Source organism: Narcine bancroftii, chromosome 5 (genome assembly GCF_036971445.1).
Source record: "Narcine bancroftii isolate sNarBan1 chromosome 5, sNarBan1.hap1, whole genome shotgun sequence".
NCBI lineage: Eukaryota > Metazoa > Chordata > Chondrichthyes > Torpediniformes > Narcinidae > Narcine > Narcine bancroftii.
In genome coordinates this window covers 79,224,706-79,247,757 of record NC_091473.1, presented here as the reverse complement: position 1 = coordinate 79,247,757, position 23,052 = coordinate 79,224,706, and the positions used below count along the sequence as shown (strand labels likewise).

At 38.6% G+C, this 23,052-nt stretch overlaps 1 protein-coding gene and 1 long non-coding RNA gene across 9 annotated transcripts in view; one reads left to right on the top strand and one right to left on the bottom strand.

Annotated features, from left to right (window-relative positions):
* LOC138763580 (uncharacterized) overlaps positions 1–16,887 on the top strand; it is a 28,871-nt gene extending 11,984 nt beyond the window's left edge. The window contains exons 2-3 of the long non-coding RNA XR_011357669.1: positions 13,938–14,062; positions 16,819–16,887. This is a non-coding gene — a long non-coding RNA (uncharacterized lncRNA). The remainder of the gene's footprint in view (positions 1–13,937; positions 14,063–16,818) is intronic.
* The window catches only part of wdr47a (WD repeat domain 47a), an 89,806-nt gene continuing 68,409 nt past the window's right edge, over positions 1,656–23,052 (bottom strand). For 7 of the 8 annotated variants that reach the window (XM_069937960.1, XM_069937956.1, XM_069937959.1 and 4 more), the window contains 9 exons: positions 20,547–20,725; positions 20,071–20,316; positions 19,280–19,367; positions 17,659–17,816; positions 15,796–15,965; positions 11,638–11,808; positions 9,221–9,352; positions 5,630–5,848; positions 1,656–4,190 (listed from right to left, as the gene is read on the bottom strand). In XM_069937960.1, coding sequence (XP_069794061.1) covers positions 4,045–4,190; positions 5,630–5,848; positions 9,221–9,352; positions 11,638–11,808; positions 15,796–15,965; positions 17,659–17,816; positions 19,280–19,367; positions 20,071–20,316; positions 20,547–20,725 — 1,509 coding nt within the window. In that variant the 3' untranslated portion in view covers positions 1,656–4,044. Of the gene's footprint in view, positions 4,191–5,629; positions 6,671–9,220; positions 9,353–11,637; positions 11,809–15,795; positions 15,966–17,658; positions 17,817–19,279; positions 19,368–20,070; positions 20,317–20,546; positions 20,726–23,052 lie in introns of those variants that run through there. The other variant, XM_069937963.1, reaches the window with a different exon arrangement.

Below are 23,052 nucleotides of genomic sequence, written 5' to 3'. Positions count from 1 at the left end.
CATTGGACACACACAAACTGATTTCCTCCAATCAGTCACTTCAGTTTCTTGCCAAAGAAATTTGCCCCATCATGAATTTTCCAAATGATAGCTTCTTCTTCCAGGTCACCACAGAGTTCCTCTTGTTTCCCTTATTTCGGGAGAAACACTCTCGCCAGCCATTTCGTCTTGTAAGGACTACAAGGGTTTTGAACAGGCTGAACTCAGAACTTACAACCCGTCTTCAAAATAGGGTCTTTCAACAAGCCTGCCAGCTTGCCATTTTGCAGCCTCAACTGCTACTGTAGAACTGACTTCTCTCTTTCTCTCTCGCTTTCTCTCTCTGAGAAGAATCCTATTTGTTTTTTCCTCTCTCTGCTTGCAAAAACCAAAAAAACCTTCTCCCAAGGCTCCAAACCCAATCTTTGAAATCTGTACTTGAGCCTGGACTTTCTTGCCCATACACAATAAATCAGCATTCTTCATTGCTTCTGCAAAACCAACTGGAGCCTCAATGTCTAGCTTCAGCAAAACTCTTGTATTTTAAATGAGGTTCTTTTGTGAAGTGTTATTCTGTGATGTGACCCACAATCCATCTCTCTTAAAGACATATTTATCCATAACCATACTAATATAATCTGTAACAATACACACACACACATATATACACATTAAAAAAAACCCCAGATGACAAGAAGAAATAAAGGGATATGTAGTATCCCCAGGTGGCAGTTTTTGTTTAATTTAAGCATAGTGTTCAACACAGACATCGTGGGCCAAGGAGTTTATTCTTGTGTTGTACAGTTCTATGTTTTTTGTTCTACGTACTGCCTCAAAAGCTTCTCTTAATATAGTGGTGAAATGCCAGTATCACAGATGACTGGCCTGCTAATATGTGGTACCTGAAGGCAGTATTTAGTGTAATTGATCAATTACAATTTCCTTATCCTGTCCTTGACTGGACAGTACCTGATAGTTAAACAAGCTTTTTCAGAACCTCTCTGAAATACACCTGCAGAATGGAACTGCCACTTATCAATAATTTGACCATTTCACTCTTTGCATATTGAACAAAAATGTGCTGGAAAAACTTTGGAGGTCAGGCAGCATCATAGATAAAGATGGTCAGTCAATATTTTGAGCCAAAATCCTTTCACAAGGCTTGATAAAAGGTTCAGACTTGAAATGTTGACTGGCCACTTAATTAGTATGTCTGGGGTCACATTTAGCTGAAAGTGATTTAGATACAACTACAATTATAGCTTGTGCCCATTTGTTTCTCTGGTAATGGTTCTTTGGATAAAAATTATGCTCTTAAAAAGCTACTGAAACATTCTAAACATGATGTCCCCAAAGATCAATTCAGTTCATGAAGGTTCCAAGTTTCAATTATAAAGGCAGTGACATGAATAAATTGAAGGCAGTTCTCTCATTCAAAACCATTTACTTGAGGAAATAATGGCAAGTCACTTCAATCTTGAGTGAAACAACAAAGCCCAATTTTCCACAGCAACATGCGACACACTAGATTTCAGCTTGTTTTGATTTCTAAAGGATTCAACATGATGGAATGTCCACACTTAAGTTGGTTAGGGTTGATTGGGCCATTATTCACGTGATTGTGGAGGAGTGTCACCAAAATGAACAATGAAAGTAACTCAAATTCCAAAGAAAAGTAAATGTCATGATTCACTTTTATTACAGTTAGAGGACACAAACATTGCCCAGAGAAAGGACATCCAAGAACAAAATATTGATTTTTCTTCCACTGTGATGGAGAGGCTTGCCAAGGAGACCAATGTTACTGAAATGCATCCAACATGCAACTGAGAAGTTTGTAGTAAAAATTAAGATCAAAATCAGCCACACATCATAGGGTAAATTGCCACATGCTCTACACAATAAAATATATTAAATAAAACCAAACTGACACAGCCACTGTGGCGTACCAAAACTGGAAGCTAGAGTTCTTCATTGAGAGCACCTCATAATTCTCATCTTACTTTCATTTGGAAGGATTAGGGGAAAGGTTTTATTCATTTCCTCACTTACTAACCTTAACGGTTCGTCTCCATTTGTTCCTAAACTGTGAGCATTTAAAAGTCAACAAAATTAGTGGGTCTGGAGTCACATTTAACCAGACCAGGTAAAAATAGCAGATATCCTTCCCTGAAGAACATTATTAAACTCCCGTAGTTTTTTATAGCAATTCAATGGTTTCATCCCCTTTTTCACCAATACTAGCTGTTCCCTGGTGCCGAATCTGTTGTTTATTTGTCATCTATATTGGATGACCTGGATGATAACATAGTTAGCATGGCTACTGAGTTTGCAGATGACACTAAAATTGGGTGCATTGTAGATAGTGAAGCAAGTTATCCAAGACTGCAAGGCAATCGAGATCAGCAGGGATGTGGGCCAAAGAACGACCAATATAATTTAACTTTGACAAGTGCAAGGTTTGCATTTTGGAAAATTAAACCAGTGCAGGACTTGTATAATATAATGCAAGGCCTGGAGAATGTTGTTGAACATTGAAAAGCGTTGGTACAGGTACATAATTCCTTGAAAGTGATGATACAGGTAGACAGGGTGGTGAAAACTGCTTTTGTCAGACTAGTCTTAATCGGTTAGGCTATTGAGTACAGGAACTGACCATTCAGCTTTAAGAAAGATGTCATAAAACTGGAAGTAGTGCAGAAAAGATTCCCAAAGATGTCATTGGGACCGGAAGGTTGCATTAGAAGGAGAGACTGGATAGATGGAGACGGCTTTTCCCTTGAAGTTTGGAGGCTGAGGAGTGACCTTAGAAATGTATATTAAATCATGAGGGGTATATACAAGGTGGGTGGTCATAGCCTTTTTCCCAGGATAGGGGAGTCTAAAGCTAGAAGGTATTGTTGCAAGGTGAGAGGGGGGAAAGATTTAAAAATTACCTGAGGGGCAACTTCTGCAATACAGAGGCTGATGGGTAAATGTAAGGAACTGCTAGAGGAAGCTTCAGTGATGGGACAATTATGACATTTAAAAGGTATATTGACAGGTACACAGAAAAGAAACATTTAAAGGAATATGGCCAAACACAGGCAAATGGGACTCATTCCAATGGGCAATTTGGGTGAGCTGTTTCTGAACTTCATGATTCTATTCCAGATTTAATTTCTTGATTCTAAATTCTGCAGTGAGATTCAAACTCTTGTCTCTGGATTAATAGTTCAGGCCTCTGGGTATTAGTCCAACACCACACTACTGCACAGTTATATCTAGCTCCTTGAAACCAAAATGCAAATAGACAAGTTAAATATTAATAAAACCAATGTTTAAGTATTTATATTAAACTGTACAATAGAAAATATAATAAAGCATTACATATATGAACATAAAAATAAAATTTACTTATGTAATACTAACTGCAATACAAGCATTAGTTTTCATGGACGTGTACTATACTATTTTCCTGTGTGCTCACACACCCACACAAGTTAACACGCACGCGCACACACACACACACACACACACACACACACACACACACACACACACACACACACACAATGTAAAATGCCATGCAACTGCCAATAAAATAGTAATCATGTTCTGCTTCAATTTTCATATTGTGATCAAAATGGATGAATGTTAACATTTCTTCATCAGATCAACAAATTAGTCTTTAAATAAATAGTTGTCAATTCATGTAATCTAATATGTAAAACCAATAATTGGACCTATAATACTCAGACAGCTTTTTGTATTAGTTGCTGGCACAATGAACAAGAAATGTTATACTGTATATTTTAAATGAACACCTGCCTCACTTGATTCAGTCATTGTGTACATTTGGTGACAGACCTCAGTGACAGCATGATCACACGTGGAAGACTGAAGCACAGGATAATGCAAACACAGAGAGCAGTTCCATTTAATTTCAACAGCAGCACATATTGATCTGCGTTGTCTTGTCTGTTCAACTGGTCAGTTACATCGTGATAAATCTGCGATTGCCAACATGTTTCTGTTCTCAAACTACAGTTATAATTGTGCTTTGTCTGCATTAGTATCAATTAGTCAACTGCTATTGTAAGTCCAGAGGGTTACCGTTCGGTCAGCAGATGAAGACAAGAAAGACAGATCTTCAGTGTGCCATCTGCACTGGATAACTTTGTCCTTATGCTCAGATACTATGGTTGTAGGAAGAGGCTTTATTAGATCACCTGTGGACAGATAAAGGTTACACAAGTCTATAAATGCAGAAAGCATACAAATAATTGTACAAAATTATGCACTTTTAAAAAACCTGAATTACTAAATGGCAATCACCAACCTATTTCTTACAGAATCCCACTGAAGTGCAATAGAACTGCAATACATTTATTCCTCAGTTTTATCATTATGCAAATAATAGCTAATTTTAAAAACTCTTTAAAAATAAATTAATTTTAATCAGTGAAAGTTTATTACAACTCTAAATTGTTTAGTGGGAAAATCACCACACACCCAGGAAGAGACTCAATTAGTTTGACATTTATTTTGGTCATGCCAGCCAGGCTGTAGTCAAGCTTGTTATCTAGTAATTCTCAAACTGAACAATCATGTATTAAACTTGATTTAACAAAGATTAAACTTGGCTTTAATATTGTAATGGAAGATTCTAACCTATTTTTTAACACCTATTTTTTAACCTATTTTTTCTTAATTCCCAGCTCTTGGTTCTGTAGAGCTGAGAACCTTTTTTTAAAAACTTGCAGCTTTGGGTTCTGCAAGGCTGAGAACCTGCTTGTGTTTTAGAATCAGCAGACATAAGCAAAGTTCCACCAAGGGGCCAGAGCTGCAGTTATCTGACGAAAGGACATCTGTGTACCAAGAACATTTAATTTTCCTGCTTGTTTTGGTCACAGACTGTCAGAGGCCTAGCCTTGATACAAAATAAACCATTGTATTCAAAGTGATAAGCTGAAAATTATGTTATTCGTTAGAAGCCTAGCATGCTAGCTTGCTTGCTTATCTTTCTTGCTGTGCTGGGAATAGGTGCTTGGGTTAGCAGTTTTTGGGTAATATAAGTCATGGTCCCGCTGCTGAAGTTAGGAGACTCTCCGAGAGGTGGCAACATCTCTCAAGAAGAAGAAGAAGACTTCTGGAGTCCTGCCAACGTCCCGGTCAGGGGAGGTGGAGAAGCTGCTACCGGCGCTCTGACAACCTACTACAAGTGTGCAGTCGTTGCCTCGCTTCGGCAGTTGGGACCAGTCCAAGCATTGATAAGTATAGTTGGGAAGGGCTTGCATATTGTAGTGTGAAATCAGCTTTTGAATTTGTAATAAACATTTGTATAATCTGAACTGCTCTCGGTGTGTGTGTCTATTTTCTTTCGGTAGTTCAAACACTGTGACCAATCTAAAACGAACAAAATGAGAGGTATAAGTTTACCCAAGACAAATAGTTCTTAATCAAAAAGCTCATGCATCAAGGATAATACTGTGGTTAAATGATGGATGTTTAACTGCCTCTGAAACATGGTCATTATTAATTAAAAAGGTATCTTATTAATTTTAGTAGAAGCACAAAAGAAAACATACAAAATTGAAAATACCACAGTCCTTAATTGTTTAAATTGAATGTGACAAACATTTCTAAAATGATAGTTAACAAGTTTTACCTCGCAAATCTGTAACTTTAACAGTGGTGTCGTAAGATCCTGTAAGTAGATAGTAAGCTCCTGGAGAAAACCTGACTGAACGCACATCACTATTATGCGGTTGGTAAATTTGTACCACTCTTCCTCCTCGTATATCATACAGCATGCAGCTGGAATCCTCCTGACCTGTAGCTAAAAGGCGTCCACTTGGATCTACAGCCACAGAAGCAACAGCGCTGCCTGGATAATGGAAGTTACATAATGATGTAACAGCATAACTTCTAACATTTTATAAAGCTGGCAGGTGAACTGGTGATGTTCTTACCAAGTACATTCATTCAATGCAAATCTAAAAAAGTCATAAAATGTTTATTCATAAGATATAAGTCGGTTTATGGGCCTCAAAATACATTATTTTCCTATTATTAGCATGAGAGTATTTAAGCTCCTCTAATTTCAGGTTCCTTTATTGTCATGTACACAATACACAAAATTTGTTTATGCTTGTTTGCCTATAAAGGTATACCATTAGTCTGGCACCTCAACCAAGAAGAGAAGGAAGCAAGAGACCTTTCATAGGCATCAAGTGGGATGGCATTCTTCCACTCTTGTGCCCTGCTCCAGTCTACTGTTCCCCTGGAGCCCATAACCTTTATGGTCTGGGCTTCCAAAATCTTGGGTGTCAATCTCTGTGAATTCACTGATATTACAAAAAGACACCGTTCTCCTCTACAGGGCGTATAAACCTGTAGGGGATAGTGACCAGGCAGTAGAACCTTGTGCACGAGTGCTCAGTCTCCGCTTCTCGCTCTTCCTGGGTCCAGACCACTTTGTAAAATACTGTTTTTTTTAAAATAAACATATACAATCAAGGTAAAAATAAGCTACTTTAGCTAAACTACCAGACTTTCTAACATCTTTTTCAGGAGTACCTCTTTTGGAAACTAGAAACAGTTGGCCAATGTATTAACTGCATGGCTAATAGGAATTTGTACTGAAAAAAAATTGCAAAGTGAATTCAATACTTATCTGTCAAATCCATGCACTTCAATATTTGTGCATCTGTTGGCAAAATGGTAAGGTAAACAGCAGAGTAAGAGCATGCTTATTATTGTTTTGTCCTCCACTTGTTAACTGAGTGATTCAAGTTATGGAAACAGCCAACATCAGAACATCATTTATAATATTATGAATACAAAAAACATTAACACTAGTTTAAAGGGTTATTACAGATACAGTTGTCTCCAACTTATGACCATAATGGGGCCGGGAGGATTGGTTGCACCTTGGATTTGGTCATGTTGGGGAACAGGGACGTCAGGCTGCTGCTGGGAAAGGGGACCTCAGGCTGCCACTGGGAACGGGGACCACTGTATACAGTACTTTTAATAAATAATATGAACTTGTACAGTAGTTTTAATAAAGATTTTTTTTTAAAAAGTTTGGTCGCATGCACGGGTGAACATATCTCGGATAGGTTGGAAGTTGAGGACTAACTGTGCTTATAATCTCCAAAAAGGGAACCATATAATCTTTAACAAATGTCAAAGAGAACTTGTGAAATACTTATCTGCAAGGTGGGAGTAGATACAAGCAGACAGATTAAAATTAACACGCAACTAAAGTGGCAAGACCAGAGCATGAGACCCGTTAATGTTTGTGGAATAAAAATCGTACTTATTCTATCCAAAAATAAACCAACCATTTTTCCATCTTATCCTTCATTAACAAATAAGATATGTCTTTGCTTGTTGGAACACAATGAAGATTAAGAATCAATTGTGGGAGTAATCAAATTATTTCATCACCTTCAAATATTACTGCAACTTGCAAGATTGTTCATCAATTCTCCAGGCTCCCAGAGAACTTTTCAGGAAAAGTACACAGTTTGAACTGCTGAGTTTCTCCAAAATTAAATTTAGCTGAACAGAGTTAAGTTGTTTCAATTGTTGCATTGTCAGCTGTTGCTCAGGTAGCAGAGTAAAAATGTTCAAATCCCCTTGTGCAAGTTAAGGAAAAACATCTAATTGCACTATTTTGAATAGGAAAGGTTATAAACTATGTATTCATAAAATTTTCTAAAGCAAGTTCTAAACTTTATCACATTAACACAAGATCTTTCAAATTATGTTGGTAAATTTACTCTAATGTTTCTGGTCACCCTTGAAATGCATTGGGATGTCCAGAAAGGTACAGGTGCCTTACCTTTTTTTCCGGAATTCCAAAAACCTGCACTTTTTTTGGTAGATGACATCTGCACATCAAAGATGGAGTTTGGCACCAAATGTGACCCGATGCGACCCTCGCTCAACTCTCGTGTATCCTGTTGCGTTCTGCTACTTTATAAGCACCTCTAAATTGCCATATACTGACACCCGTCCAGCATCACGGTGCTTTCAGTCATCCCAGTGGCTGTTCATTGGCTGTCATCACTACCCATAATCCCCCATGCAGCTGAAACCGCTGTGCCAGTGCAGGGGAACTAAGAAGGGGGCCATTCCCCTGGCGCTGGTACAGCAAGGGGCGAGATGGCAGCATGACTTGGCCGGGTGAGGGGGGGCTGGAGAGAGACGACAGTGCGACAGACAAGAGAGGGGAAGAGAGATGGCAGCACGACAGACAGGTGAGGGGGAGAAAGATGACAGCACGACTCAGGTGGACGAGGGGGAGAAATGGCAGTGCAACTCGGGTGGGCGAGGGGGGAAAGACGGCAGCGCGACTCAGGCGGATGAGGGGGAGAGAGAGAGATGGCCGCATGATTCAGGTGGGGGAGAGAGATGGCAACATGACTCGGTGGGGTGGTGGGAGAGACAGCATTGCGACTCGGACGAGCTTAATGGGACGTAAATCAAAATTCTGAAATCCAGAAGATTCTGAACAACAGCAGGTGTCTGGTCCCAACATTCCAAGATAAAAGGTTAGGCACCTTTACTTTATAAAATCTGTTTTTATTGGGAGATTTATTGTAGTAAGGCCAAAGATGCTTAACTTGCACAAGGGGATTTGCACATTTTTACTCTGCTACCTGAGCAACAGCTGACAATGCAACAATTGAAACAATTTAACTCTGTTCAGCTAAAATTAATGTTGGAGAAACTCAGCAGTTCAAACTGTGTACTTTATATAGTAAAGATAAAGATACATAACTGACATTTTGGGCTCAAACCTGAAATGTCAGTTATGTATCTTTACCTTAGTTTTTAATTTAAACATACAGCACGGTAACAGGCCCTTTCGGCCTAAGAGCCTGTGTTGCCCAACTAGACCCAATTCATCTACAGCCCCGTACATTTTTGAATGCTGGAAACAAACCCGGATATCTGGAGGAAACCCACGCAGACACAGGGAGAACTTACAAACTCCTTACAGACAGTGCGGGATTCGAACTCAAGTCCAAATTGCTGGCACTGTAATAGCGTTGTGCTAACCACGCTGCCCTATTTAGACACAGTTTGCTACATAAAGTACACTGTTTGGCCTGCTGAGTTTCTCCAGCATTGTGTTTTTATTTCAAACACGGTGTCTGCAAACTTTCGTGTTTTACTTCTAACTCTGTTAGCCGCACAAAGGACAATGAAAAGAAAATGAATCAAAAAGCAGAGGTACATTTACCTGATCCATGAAATGCTGTTCCAACAACCCGGACACAACTTGGCACTCTTAAATCCCAGAATCTTACAGTTTTGTCTTGTGAGCCAGAGGCAATCATCCATCCTCCCCAAGTATATAGTGCAAGAATATGACCTAAAATCACAAGACAAACACTGATATCCAATATTCTCTCTGCTGCACACAGGTTTGCAGAATATTTCAACTTAATCATAAATAGATCAGCACTCTATTTGGACTGAAGAGCCTGCTCTTTAAAGTAGCAATTCCATTTGTCTCGCTCATTCTTCACTCAATTTTTTTCTGGAAGTACTTTTACAAAGCATTTTGAATGTTGCTACCAATTTGTGAAAAGTGAAACAAACTTTCAGATGAACTTGTTTCCTAATTAAGATGGCCTGCCTTGTTACATATTTTCTTGCCCTTTGAAGTTACACACAAGGAAAATATTTTGCCTTTACTCGGTGGTGCAACTTGGAACTCTTGGCTCACTCGAATATAAACTCAGATTATCTGTATTCTGCAGGCCCTTCACTCCCACTGAGTCTATTCTCTTACATTCTTATAAACTCCCTCCTCCCCAAATTCTATTGTTCACCTATACAAGAGAGAGGTTCAGTGGCCCATTAACCTCCCAATCCATACATATTCAGGATGTGGAAGGAAATCACAATTGAAGGAAACCCATTCAATCATACCAAAAAATGTACACAGACAGCACCAGAGGTCAGGTATGAATATGGATCACTGGAACCATATCAGTATGCCATCCCTGATTGGCTACCTATTAAGAGATCATCTTTCCAACTTGGTAAATTGGTGTCATATTGAATAATATCCTTTCACAAATAAAAAGGGAAGGACTGGCTAGTAAGATTCATTATGGCTTTGTGCATGGAAATTCGTGCCTTACAAATATGATTGAGCTTTTAAAGAGGTGACCAAGAAAGTTGACAAGTGCAAGATTGTACATGGACTTTATCAAGACAATTGTAAGGGAGTGCCCAGTAGGCTGGTTTCAAAGGCAAGGTCGCATGAGATCCAGTTCAATTGGATTCGCGGTGGGAGAACAGTGGATAGTGGCAGAAGATTGTTTTTCCAGATGGAGGACCGTGACACGTGGTCTGCTACAGGGATTGGTGACTGGCCACTGTTGTTCATCATTTACATTAACAATTTGGCATAGTTGGTAAGCTTGTGCATGACACTACAATTGATGGCAGAGTGAACAACAAGGATGACAATCTAAGATTGTAATGACATTTTGATCAGCTGAGGTAGTAGGTGAGGAATGGCAGATGGCATTCAGTTGGATTGAGTCAAAGTGCTACATTTTGGCAAGTGAAACTAAAGTAGTACTTGTACATTAAACTGTAGGGTCCAAGGCAGTCAAGTAGAACAGAGACCCAGAGGGTTACGGGTGCATAGTTCCCTGAAAGTAGTTTCAAAGGTAGATAGTGAGGTGAAGATGGCATTTGACACACTTGCACTGAAAGCAAGAGTTGAGACATCATAGGCCTTTTCACATCGCAGTGTAAAATGAAGATTCTCGGGAAATTATCCTGGGAACCCTCCTGTGAACCTGCAGTGTGAAAAGGTCAGCCTGGGAATTTTAAACAGGCCCATCCCTGGGAAATTGTCCTGGGACACCCTCTCCCTGCGGTGTGAAAAGGCAAATAGCGGAACAGGGGAAGGCTCGTGACAACAGCACTTGTGTGCTGAGACACATAGGTGATTAAAAGATACCGACCTCCTGAAACACTGGGCTGCTTTGGCACATCACGACGGCAGCACAATGAGGGATGAATGGCCATCCTCGTTAATCACAATCCCTCATGCAGCTGGAATTCTCAGAGCAGTTCCAGCTGCATGAGGGGTTATGGGAAATGAAGCCAGCCATTCATCCCGCATTGTGCCACCGTCGCAACATGCCAAAGTGAAGGGAGCTAATGAGCAAGCTTTTACCCCAGAGAATGAGCATCCTCAATCAGAGAGCATAGATTTAGGGCAAGTGGGGGAAAGATTTAAAAAGAACAATGTCAACTTTTTTCCACAGAGAATAGCACTTATATGGAATGAGTTGCCAGAGGAAGTGGTAGAGACAGATATAATTATACTTTTTAAAAGAAATTCAGAAAGGTACACAGAAAGAAAAGCTTTGGAGGGATATGGGTCAAATCAGACAAATGGGACCAGCTCAGATGAGCAACTTGGTCAGCATGGACAGGTTGGGCTGAAGGACATTTCCACATTGAACAGATCTATGACTCTCAATCCCAGATCAATGTCTATATTTATCAATTATACCATTCATCTGATGACATACAAATGGGACTTTTCCCCCAATATTTTCCATGCATACTTTCTTCCTAGTTAGGAAAGCAGCATCAAGCTAGAATTTTTTTTAGTCTATTTCGTACCAGTGTGACCACTGAGTGCATGCAATCCCTGTCCCCTCTGACAATCTGTAGTGTAAATATTACAATCTCCAGCACCCGCACTGATTAAGATTGCCCCTCCACTTTCTGGGCCCTCCATAAAAGCAAGATCACGGATTGTACCATCGTGCATGCTGAACTCCAAATCAGGACCTGTGGGGGGGGAAAAACACAACTATGAGCAATAAAACATAACATTGTGATTTAGACAATGTTCCCTTGTAGATGCAGTTACTTGCTGTTCAAGAAAGCTATCATGGATGCATTCTATGAAGTCCTTCTTAAAATGGCCTTAACCAACCTTATTCACCCAATATGCAATCTGAAGATCTCCATGACAACTGTTGTCATATTCTTTCATGCATCAGGTATTTCTTGGTGCAATATTATTTGGTTGCCAAAAGTCTATTCCCACCAGTGATTTTTTTCCCCCTTTACTATTTACAAAATAAAGGAAAAGAAGCAGGCCACAGGCCCTTCTAGCCCTTCTATGCTCACACCTAGTTCCAATTTCCAGCCTTTTCCCCATATCCCTTACTAATTAGATACATCAATTTCCTGTTTAGATTCTCCTAATGATTTGGGCTCCACTACTGTATGTGCCAGTGAGTTCCACAGATCCACGACCCTCTGATTAAAAAGTGCTTCCTCATCTCTGTTTTAAATGGATATCTTTAATTTTAAGACTGTGACCCCTTGTCCTTGATTCACCCAACTAGGGAAATATCTACATTCATCCCGTCAAAACCTTTCAAAATTCAAAATGTCTCTATGAGATCCCCTCTCATTCTTCTATACTCCAATGAATACAATCCAAGAGCTGCCAAACGTTCCTCATACGGTAGCCCTTCCATTCCAGGAATCCTAGTAAATCTCCTTTGCACCCTCTCCAACAACATCACATCCTTTTGAAGTTCGGGGGCCCAAAACTGCACACAGTACTCCATATGAGGACTCACCACTGCCCCATAAAGCCTCATCAACACCTCTTTACTTTTATACACTCTTCCTCTTGAAATGAATGCCAACATAGCATTGACTTTCTTCACTTCCAACTTTTAGGTTTCCCTGCACAAGGACACCCAGGTCCCTTTGCACTCCTGAGGTTTGAATTTTCTCCCCATTCAAATAGTATTCTGCCTGTTTATTTCTACTGCCAAAATGTAGAACCATACATTTTCCAACATTGTATCTCATCTGCCATATTTTTGCCCAGTCTCCTAATCTGTCTATATCCTTCTGCAACCTTACAGTTTCTTCAACGGTTCCTGATCCACCACCTTTCTTGGTGTAAGCTGCAAATCTGGCCTCAAAACCATTCATTCCATAATCCAAATCATTAATATAAATTGTAAACAGCAGCGGCCCAAAGACTTCAACCCTTTGCTTCCTGCCTATCAGCCAATTTTTTATCCAGTCTAATATTGTCCCTCTAATTCCATGGACCCTCATCTTATTAAGCAGCCTAACATACAGCACCTTATTGAAACCCTTTTGAAAATCCAAATACACAACATCCACAGTGTCCCCTTTGTCATTCTACTTGAGATTTCTTCAAAAAACTTTAATAGGATCTACCCTTTAAAAAATCCATACTGACTTGAACCTATCCTGTCATGCATCTCCAGATATTTCATAACCTCATCCTTGAGGATCGACTCTAATGTCTTCCCAACCACCGACATCAGACTAATAGGCCTATAGTTTCATTTTTTCTGACTCCCACCTTTCTTAAACAGCGAAACTACATTTGCAACCTTCCAATCCCCTGGCATCATAACAGAGTCTATTAATTTCTGGAAGATCATTGCCAATAGATCCACAATCTCCAAAGCCACCCCTTTAGAATCCAAGGGTGCACCTCATCTGGTCCGGGAGTTTCATCAATCGTTAATCCATTCAGTTTGCCTAGCACAATTTCTCTAATATCTTAACTGTATCTAACTCTACTCCCTGAAGCCTCTGTCTGTCAGGAATATTACTAATGTCTTCCACAGTGAAGACTGACATAAAATATTGATTTAGTTTTTCTTCCATCTCTTTATAACCCATTATAACTTCCCCAGCATCGCTTTCTATTGGTCCTATGCCAACACGTGTCTCTATTTTATTCTTTATATATTTTTGAAAACTCAGCATTTTTTTAAATATTGTTGGTCAATCTCCTTTCATAACTCATCTTTTCTTTCGTCATGATTTTCTTTATTTCTTTCTGTACATTTCTAAAGGATTCCCAGTTCCACTAATCTCTACCCAAATTTATTCAATATTTCACTCCTTAGATGATATATCATCAACAAAAATATATCGACGTCACCTATAAGATGGAAACCTTGCCTTGCACGAATCTGTCAAGGTAGAGATGGAAGAAAATGTTCAGTCTTTTCTTTTGCTCAATACCATGAAGGTAAGTAACAAGGACACAGTTGAGATAGTCTTAGTTTTGCATTCACCTTCACATACTCATGTTCAGCATGGACATGACAAATGTAGTTTTTGCCGTGTACTTTGATTTTCACATCAAGTAACAAATTGCTGTTAAGTGCAAAGACTGGAGCTGTTATAGTTAGCAACCTTGTGTAACATATTCACAATGCTAATCATGGGGAAATGATCACATCCTGGGTTATCACATACATCTTCCTGATGGTCAGTCAAAACTCCTTACAGGCACGTAGGAGCCGATTAGCTAGTAGAGGCGATATATTGCATGGGATTCTAACATAGACTTTTGGCATACACCAAGCCCTTCATATTTTTGTTTGGATCAGAAGGTGGAAAGTGCTTCCTTTGTTTATATAATCAAACATTTTTGAAAAGTTAACCAATGGCACAAGGCTTACATCTGATCATATTTGCATTCTGGTACAATATATATTTTACAATTCTTCTCAGTGTGAATTTGGTATATGAGGAAACAGAGGTTTATTTTATAAAACTGGTCTCTGAAGCATTATCCAAAAAAGTTAAAAGATAATGGAACACAGAATAGTACAGGCCCTTCTGCCCTCGATGTTGTGTCAACCAATATATTCCAATCAAAAAAAAACTTTCCTACCTCATAACCCTCTATTTTTGTCTTTCATGTGCCTGATTAAGAGTCTCTTAAATGCCCCTAATCTTCAAGTCTTCACCACCACCCCTGGCAAGGCATTCCATGCACCCACAAATCTGTAATAAAAACTGTGTCCCTGATGTCTCCCCTAAACTTTCCTCCCTTCACTTTGTATTATGCATTAATCCCTTGGTTAAATTTAAAAGGCATGTTACATTTACCAGCATCTCTCACAAATGAGAAGCATCAAAATTTTTAATGTGTCAAACAGCTTTTGAGCATTAACATTCAAAGATTTTAGCACAAGACAAATGAAGTTATACAATTTTTTTAAATAAAAGAGGAACACGAATCATGGCATGGCCTTCAAAAATTCTAGACACGCTACTTCTTACTAGACTCTGGCCAGGATAAATCATGGGGGTAAACTGGAACCACGATACTGGCTTTCCTGTTCGTCCTCCCCTTAACCTTGGAACAGAGGAAGCGACTGCAGTCCATCAGTATACTATCAAAAGATTGATGAATTCACATGCTTTGGTTGCAAGGTCATCATCTGCATCTGGATATGTTAAAATACCAGAGTCTCAAGTTAGACATATAACTGATGAATAGGTTGGTATGGGGAGAGAAAATGAGAGAGTGTGAGCATATATTTGTTTTCAAGTGGCTAACGACTATTCACCATCATCTCAGACTTTTTCCATCCTGAGAACCAACAGTTCATACCAACATCATCCATTATTAAATAGCACTGTAACAAGAGCCCAAAAGAATCAAGACAAGGATATTCCTGTTTTTTGGAATATGCCCCGATAAAAGCCACAGCTGATCCTACCAGAGTCATGCAGTAAGCACACCACAGCTAATATGGTACTATAAAAATAACTGCAGATTCAATTCTGTTGCAGATTCTTGCATATTTTGTTCATTATTTTATTGGATTTTAATTTCCAATGCAATTAGCAATTAACTCAAGAATTAAATTAAATCTTGGAAGCACACAAAGATATGAGTGAAGAACATTTTCCATCTCAATGTAAAATGAAACCACATCAATCAAACAAAATTGCATTCTGACATACCTGTAGCATTGCAAGTCTCTGCACTAAATGGCAGCACTTTCACATATTTATCATTTGATCCAGTTGCTAACAGTTGTCCACACTTACTCCAGGCCACACAATAAATTGATCCTTTGTGGTGTTTGTTTCTTTTAAACTTTACTACAGGTTGCTTAGGTGAACTGTATGTGCTATAAAAGAGTGGGGTAATGCAGAGGAATAAAAGGAAGGTATTTTTAGAAACATATTTAAATGACAGATACATTACAATTTTGCTCTCTCATAAAATTTCAAAAAAAGTGGTCATTATTTCATAATTAGTGATTTAAAGATAAAATACCTGGTCAAAATAAGAATATACAAATGATTAATCCTCATATCCAAGGAAATTAAAATTGGTGCCAGAACAGCAACCATCCTTCCTCAATATCAGCAAGACCAAAGAGCTTGTTATAGGTTTCAGTGAAGGGGTGGGACTCACGCCAAAGTCCATGTAAATGCTACTGATGGTGACAGCTTTAAGTTACTAGGGGTAAACATCTCCAGTGACTTGTCCTGGTCCACCCAAGCCAACGCAGAAGCCATGAAAGTGCACCAGTGCCTCCACTTCCGCAGTAGTCCAAGGAAATTTGGCATGTCATCATTTCATAACAACTTCTACAAGGGCACAGTTGAAAGCATCCGATCTGGGTGCATCACAGCTTGGGATGGGGACTGCTCTGCCCAAGACTGCAAATAGTTGCAGAGGATTGTGAATATGGCTCAATCCATCAGATACACCCCACCTTCCCTTCATGGACAATCTAGAACTCGTGCTACCTTGGAAAAGATGCTAGTATATCAGAAGACTGATCCCACCCTGACCATATTCTCTTCATCCTCCTCCCATCAGGTTCACAAGTACAAGTTTATACCACCAAATTCAAGGATATTTTCTCTCTCATTGTTATCAAACACCTGAATGAACCCCAAAATAATAGTTACCTTTACTCTGCACTAATTTATTTCTCTCTGTAACTCTGAACTTTTGTGCTTGTTTTACAGTGTCTTACTTGCAATACTATGTACGAGATGTTTGCTGAACTGCTCACAAAACAACCTCTATCAATGCAATTTTATTAAATATTACAATGAACTTGAACAGAGTTTATATGCAGATAGTTTTGCTGATATGTAAATAAAGCACAGCATATAAAAATTCAATTGAATGTCACTTCAGTAATTTTAGAAAGCTCGACTTTTACTTTTTAATATAATGATAAATTAATTTAGATTGTAAATCTAGATTGTTTCAAATTCCAGCACCTGCCTCTCCTGCATGTCAAGATTGTAAATAAGCTTGATTGTTCAAGTAAAAATTGTAAGCATGAAGGTACATTAAATATTTTGAGGCAACATTGGAATGTTAATTTTAAAATCTGCTTGCTGAAGTCACTATTGACATCATAGAATGGTGACAATTTTTTTTATTATTACCACCATAATAAAATCAGGTCAGATGTCATTCCTGAAACCACACAAATTGTGGAGAGGGAAATAAAAGACCAGTGGTAGAATAGATGAGGGACATTGGTACTATCATTGTTCAAGACAGTTTACCAGAAACACAACGCCATTAAAAATCCAAATGGCTAAAACTGCCATTCTAACTTGGATTAGCAGAAATATCTAGAGTCAGCCAAGATAAATTTGAGACAAACATTTCTATAGGTGCAGTGACAAACTGTGACACTTTGGCCTGCTGCAGCCCTCAAAGATATGACTCACCTTTTCCCTCAATTTGTTATTAGCTGATCAGAAATTTCATGAAAACAGAGAATGAATCTATGTATTAATCAATTAAATTGTCAAAGTAATATGTTCACAAATTAGTTGGGTTGTTACCTTGGATCAATAACTTCTGGGTAGGCACAAACTCGCAAGGTTTTTGTATTTGATCCCACTGCATAGAGTGTTCCACTTGGATGGAATGCTACTGCTCTTATGGCTTGAGTATCTTCAAGAGTATTAATGGCAATGAACTGCTTTTTGGATCTATCTTCCTAATGATGCAAGAATAAAAAGTTTTAATTGCATCTCAGATTAGTGGGCTTCAATTTTGCATTAAGAATTTGGTCAATCAGATGCTCAATAAATTGAAATCTATACTACATTTCATGGCATGAAGCCCATTTTCAACACACAAACAAGGCAACCACATGTACTGTAGAAGACCAGAGATCAAGGAGATAAGCACAAAAGAAAGTTGTTCAGAGATAGTACGCAAGTTTAACAAGCTAAACATCAATTTCCCAGCATACAACTTGCCACGATAAACATTTCAAATAGTGTTTCCCTGTTTGAGTAGTGGAAAGAATTCTGTGATACAGTCTGATCTTAAAGAACCCCATTTACAAACAATCTTCTTTCAAAATAAACAGGATGGACAGAACACAAAAATAAATGATACCAAAGCCAAAGTTAAACATAAATTGGCCCATGGAACTGAAGAGAAAATGGAAAGCTTCAAAAACTTACAGAAGAGACATGGAGGGATAGACATGGGGGGTGGGGGGGGGGGGGGGAGGGATGGAGGGGAGATGGCAGGGAACCCGGGGGGCAGAGGGACGTGAGAAGATGGGGGGGGGGGGTGGGTTGAAGACAGGCAGCAGAGACAGAGACCTAGAAGAAGTCATGCATTGCAAAAATGAATATTAATGATTTTTAAAACAGGCATGAATTTCAACCCATAAGCCCATGCTGCCCAAATGACCTACATCCCAGTATGTTTTGAAAGGTGGGAGCAAACTGGAGCCCCCTCCCACCCAAGAAAAACCCACACAAGTACAGGGAAAATGTACAAACTCCTTACAGACAGTGCAGGATTCGAATCCAAGTCCTGTTCGCTGGTGCTTTAACAGCGTCACCCAATTAGTAACAAAGTCACTCTATTCTGGGCAAAAGTAATACCACTAAATATTTAAAAGACCTCCTTGGTTGTAAATATTATTCCATATGCTTGTAGGTAATTATAGTTCCTCAAGTGTTTATCTGGGACTATTTTTTTTAATGCAGTATGATTTTCATAAAATATTCAAACAAACATTTCCAGACATTTCCACCATACGACAATATAATTTTTTTTCCTTAATTCCTCTGAACACTTTTATTGTTCTGTCTGCTAAACTTCACCATAGATGATTTTTAAATTTGATACATGACAATTAAATCTCCTGTAAGAGATTTTCACTCTGAGAAAAACAAGTGCAGCACAAAATACTGGTCTTCATATTCCAGCCTCATCAATATCCTTCCATGAAGAACAGGACAGGGGGAAAAAAAAACTTGAGGGGAGTGAGAGGAAGAATGTTGAAAGTTAAATAAGGGAATTTTCAGTTCAAAAAGTCAGAAATGTAAAATTTTGATTCCATTAACAATCTGCTTGAGGAAGAATCTTTGAAGCCAATAAAATGAAGCAGGTACCAACCAATTCCACTATTTATAGAATTACACAAATGGACCACACCTCTTCATTTTTTGTATCACTTCCACTGACGGAAACATTTTCTGCTGTTGGTGGGCTTACTGTAGGATCTATTGAAGAAGAATCTGCCCTATACAAAAAAAGTGAAAAGTTTCAGTTTATTACACTACAATGGGACCCATTCACTTGTGCTGTGAAAATATTCTTGTTAATGTCATGTTGTGTAATGCTGGACTAGCTCAGTACAACACAGTATCAGGAACATTCCTAAGAAAGGGAGCAGAAAAGGGACTTGACTTGGAAGTTATTTTCCAGGTCAATTTCAAGTTTGACTTGATGTCAGCAGCAGGATGCGATAGGCAACAAGATATGGAATGGGATACATTCCCTGGAATTGGAGAGAGCTTCGCTGAACACCCTTTCTCCTTTAACCCCATCCTATTGCAGTTATTTTAAATTTAGGATCACATACATTTTTATATAAAGATAATCATCTTTTTTTTTTAAAGTGATTACTTTGTACAGCATGTTAAATCAGGTGGTTTGGAGCCAACATATTTAAAATCAGTAATATTACTCTCCTTTTTTTCTTATTAAAATTATGTTCAAATAATTGAAAAACATGTTAACCTTTCATTTCCAATGGTGCAAATGCTCTCAATTTACCATCTGAGAAACACTGCCTCAGCACATTACAGGCTAAAATATAATATTTATTCCAGATTTTTGTACTAGTACAGTATCTATTGCAAGTACAATGCACAAGTATGATCTAATAATACTTTAGTTCAACTAATACACCAACTCCGTTAACAATAACATAAACATCTTACTTCTGCATAGAGAAGAATGAAGATGCCTCAGAATAGGGAATTACATTCCCTGAGTTGGGTTCAAATGGAGTACTTATCCCCTGACTTATCCCATCAGATAATCCTGAACTTTGCTGATGAACTTCAAGAGGTGTGACAAAATTTGAAGCTGAGGAGTCATTGTTTCCATTACACTGTTGATTGGGAGACTGTGCCTCTGTTGCACTGTCCATTCCTACATTTAATTCTTCCAATTTTTGCATTGATCTGGAAAAAAAGAATCAAATCATATCATCAACTTCACCAAATACATAATGATCTAAACAATTTTCTACTATATTTGTTAAATTTTAGTTGTGGCTTGTCTTTAAAACTATATTCACTAAATATATAATGAACAAATGTTGAAGATACTACGCATGTCCTGAAATAGATGATTTCTGGGAGGGCAAGAAAAATGGCAATGAAGCCATATTTGTACCAGAATTTAAACTTGCCTGCTGAGGAACTGTTCTGTGAGATTCTGTTGCTGGGCTGCTCCATCTCCCTCATTTACACCCCCTTCTAACAACATCTGCTGATATAGTTGCCTTTGTTGCTCCTTTTGCTCCAGATGCTGTTGGTAGCGCATTCGCTGTCGATAATACTCCTGAAACTGATCTGTGGATTCTCTCAGCTGAGATTGAACAAAATTACATCTCTAAATTATTTGTATTTATTATAACTCTGGCTACAAGTGAAACTATTTTCCTCTTCAGTCAAATCGGCACAATTACATGAACTGCATAACTAAAGGTCGAGTACCCCGTATCTGAAACGCTTGGGACCAGATTTTTTTTGGGTTTTCTTCAGTTTTCAGAACAATGGAACTAAACAGCACAGTAGCATCAGCAGAATATCTGTAACAGCAGTAAAACAACAACGAAAAACAATGGCAGGCTTTATGAGTGCCGACATGATGCCACAAGTGGAAATAATGTTTAGTACTTAACGAAAAAAAAATCTCTGCTTACAAAAGAAGATAAATTCAACACCAAACATTAGAAATTCTCCTCGATGGTTTTTTCAAATGTTTCGTCCAGTGTCATCTACCTCATTAACAATGGTTTTTGTTTTTTGCCACCACTGGTCCCCAACACATCCCCGCAGCAGCTGCCAGTCCCCGCTCCTGCTCGGGAGCCCGAGACGACTTCTTAGATGCGAACGGCATCACACCCAATGTTGAGAATGGAGTTGCCAACTCCGGCTGCAGCCGATGCTGAAGACTTGGACCCAGCTCCATCTGGCATCTTCCCAGCCATAAGCGAAGATTTTGTTTTGTTCCACAGAGCTTTGTTGTTATCAAAATGGTACCCACAGGGTGTTAGAGCCACACATGGGCAAGTCAGATGGTGATTTTTTTTTTCAACTTGTGACATCAAGTTGGTACTAAAAAATGTTTTTGGTTTTTGGATCTTTGGATATGGGGTACTCAACCTGTATTACCAAGAAATTTAACTTGCAGCTTTATATTTTTAACTGCATGGTAACACCATTGTTAATTATGTTCTGGATAAAAAGTTAGCAATGCCAAATTAGAAAATACAATCCCCAAAAACAACTGTCACATTAAGCTATTCAAGCCAATGTGTATTTAAGAATAGCTATTGGCAATATGAGAGTTAATAATTATTACTTCTTAAAAATTATTTTATTGGTGTAAACTATTGTCTGTAATCTATCTTTTAAGAAAATCAATAACATCAGAAATATTGCCGGTTCAAAAACTGATGACCCCTCGTTACAAACAACGTGAAATAATTCTGCCTGTTAAGATATTTCAGAAGATTCAAGTATTATAATCATACATTGTTATGGGTATGCAAAGCATCAGATTTGACTGCCCTTTAACTGCCATCAGGAAAGAGGTATAGGCCAGGTAGGCCTTGAACACCAGGTTCAGGAACAGTTACTACCGCTCAGCCATTTGACACCTAAACAACACTCAATCAGAGACTCATTTAAGGACTCTTACTTTGCACATTATTTATCACTGAGTTTTTTTTCTGTATTTGCTCAGTATATTTACATGACCATAAAAAGTGAGGAACTGTGTAGCAGAGTGGTCATCATTGGGAATTGATTGAGGCAGAGTGGTAAGGCTTTTGCTCAACAGGCTTTATTGAGAACAGGCGAGTATATGGTGGGCAAGTATATTGTTCAACACTTATTAGTGTTAATAGATTAGGTATTGTGACTGTAGGGTAAGTGGTCTGTGGTGTGTCAGTTGTGGAGTCACTGGGAGACTCAGTCTCCTCATTGCTCACATCTGCACCAGGTACACTAAAGTATAGCTAAGAGACCATATTAGGGAACTGGAGCTGCAGTTGTGACTGTCAAAGGAAGTTAAAGTTAAAGTAAAAGCAAAAGAGAGGACGTACAAGGAAGCAAAAATAACTGGGAACATAGAGGATTGGAAACTTAAAAACTTGGAAAGGTAGTAAGTAATATCAAAGTAGATACTAAACACATATATATATTGTAATGGGAGACAAAGATGGCAAAGGAACTGAATGAATATTTTGGATCAATCTTCATTGTGGAAGACATTAGTAGCATACTCATGGCTCTCTTGGAAGAGAAGTGAGTACAGTCAAAATTACGAGAGGGAAGGTACTTGAGAATCTAAATGGTCTAAGGGTTGATAAGTCTCCCGGACTGGATGGAATGCACCCTTGGATTCTGAAGGAGGTAGCTGTAGAGATTGTGGAGACATTGGTAATGATTTTCAAAATTCAAAATTCCATGTGTACACAATGAAAGGAGCTGGTACTGTGTTTCTCCATCACAAGATCATAAAATTGTGGCATTTTAATATTTTTTTAAAATTTAGGCTGTGCTGCCCATATACACCCATGTGACCAACCTATTAACCTCATAGCACTTTGGAACATTGGAGCAAACTGGAGCACAAGGAGGAAACCCATCTGGTCACAGGAAGCATGTACAAACTCCCTACAGATG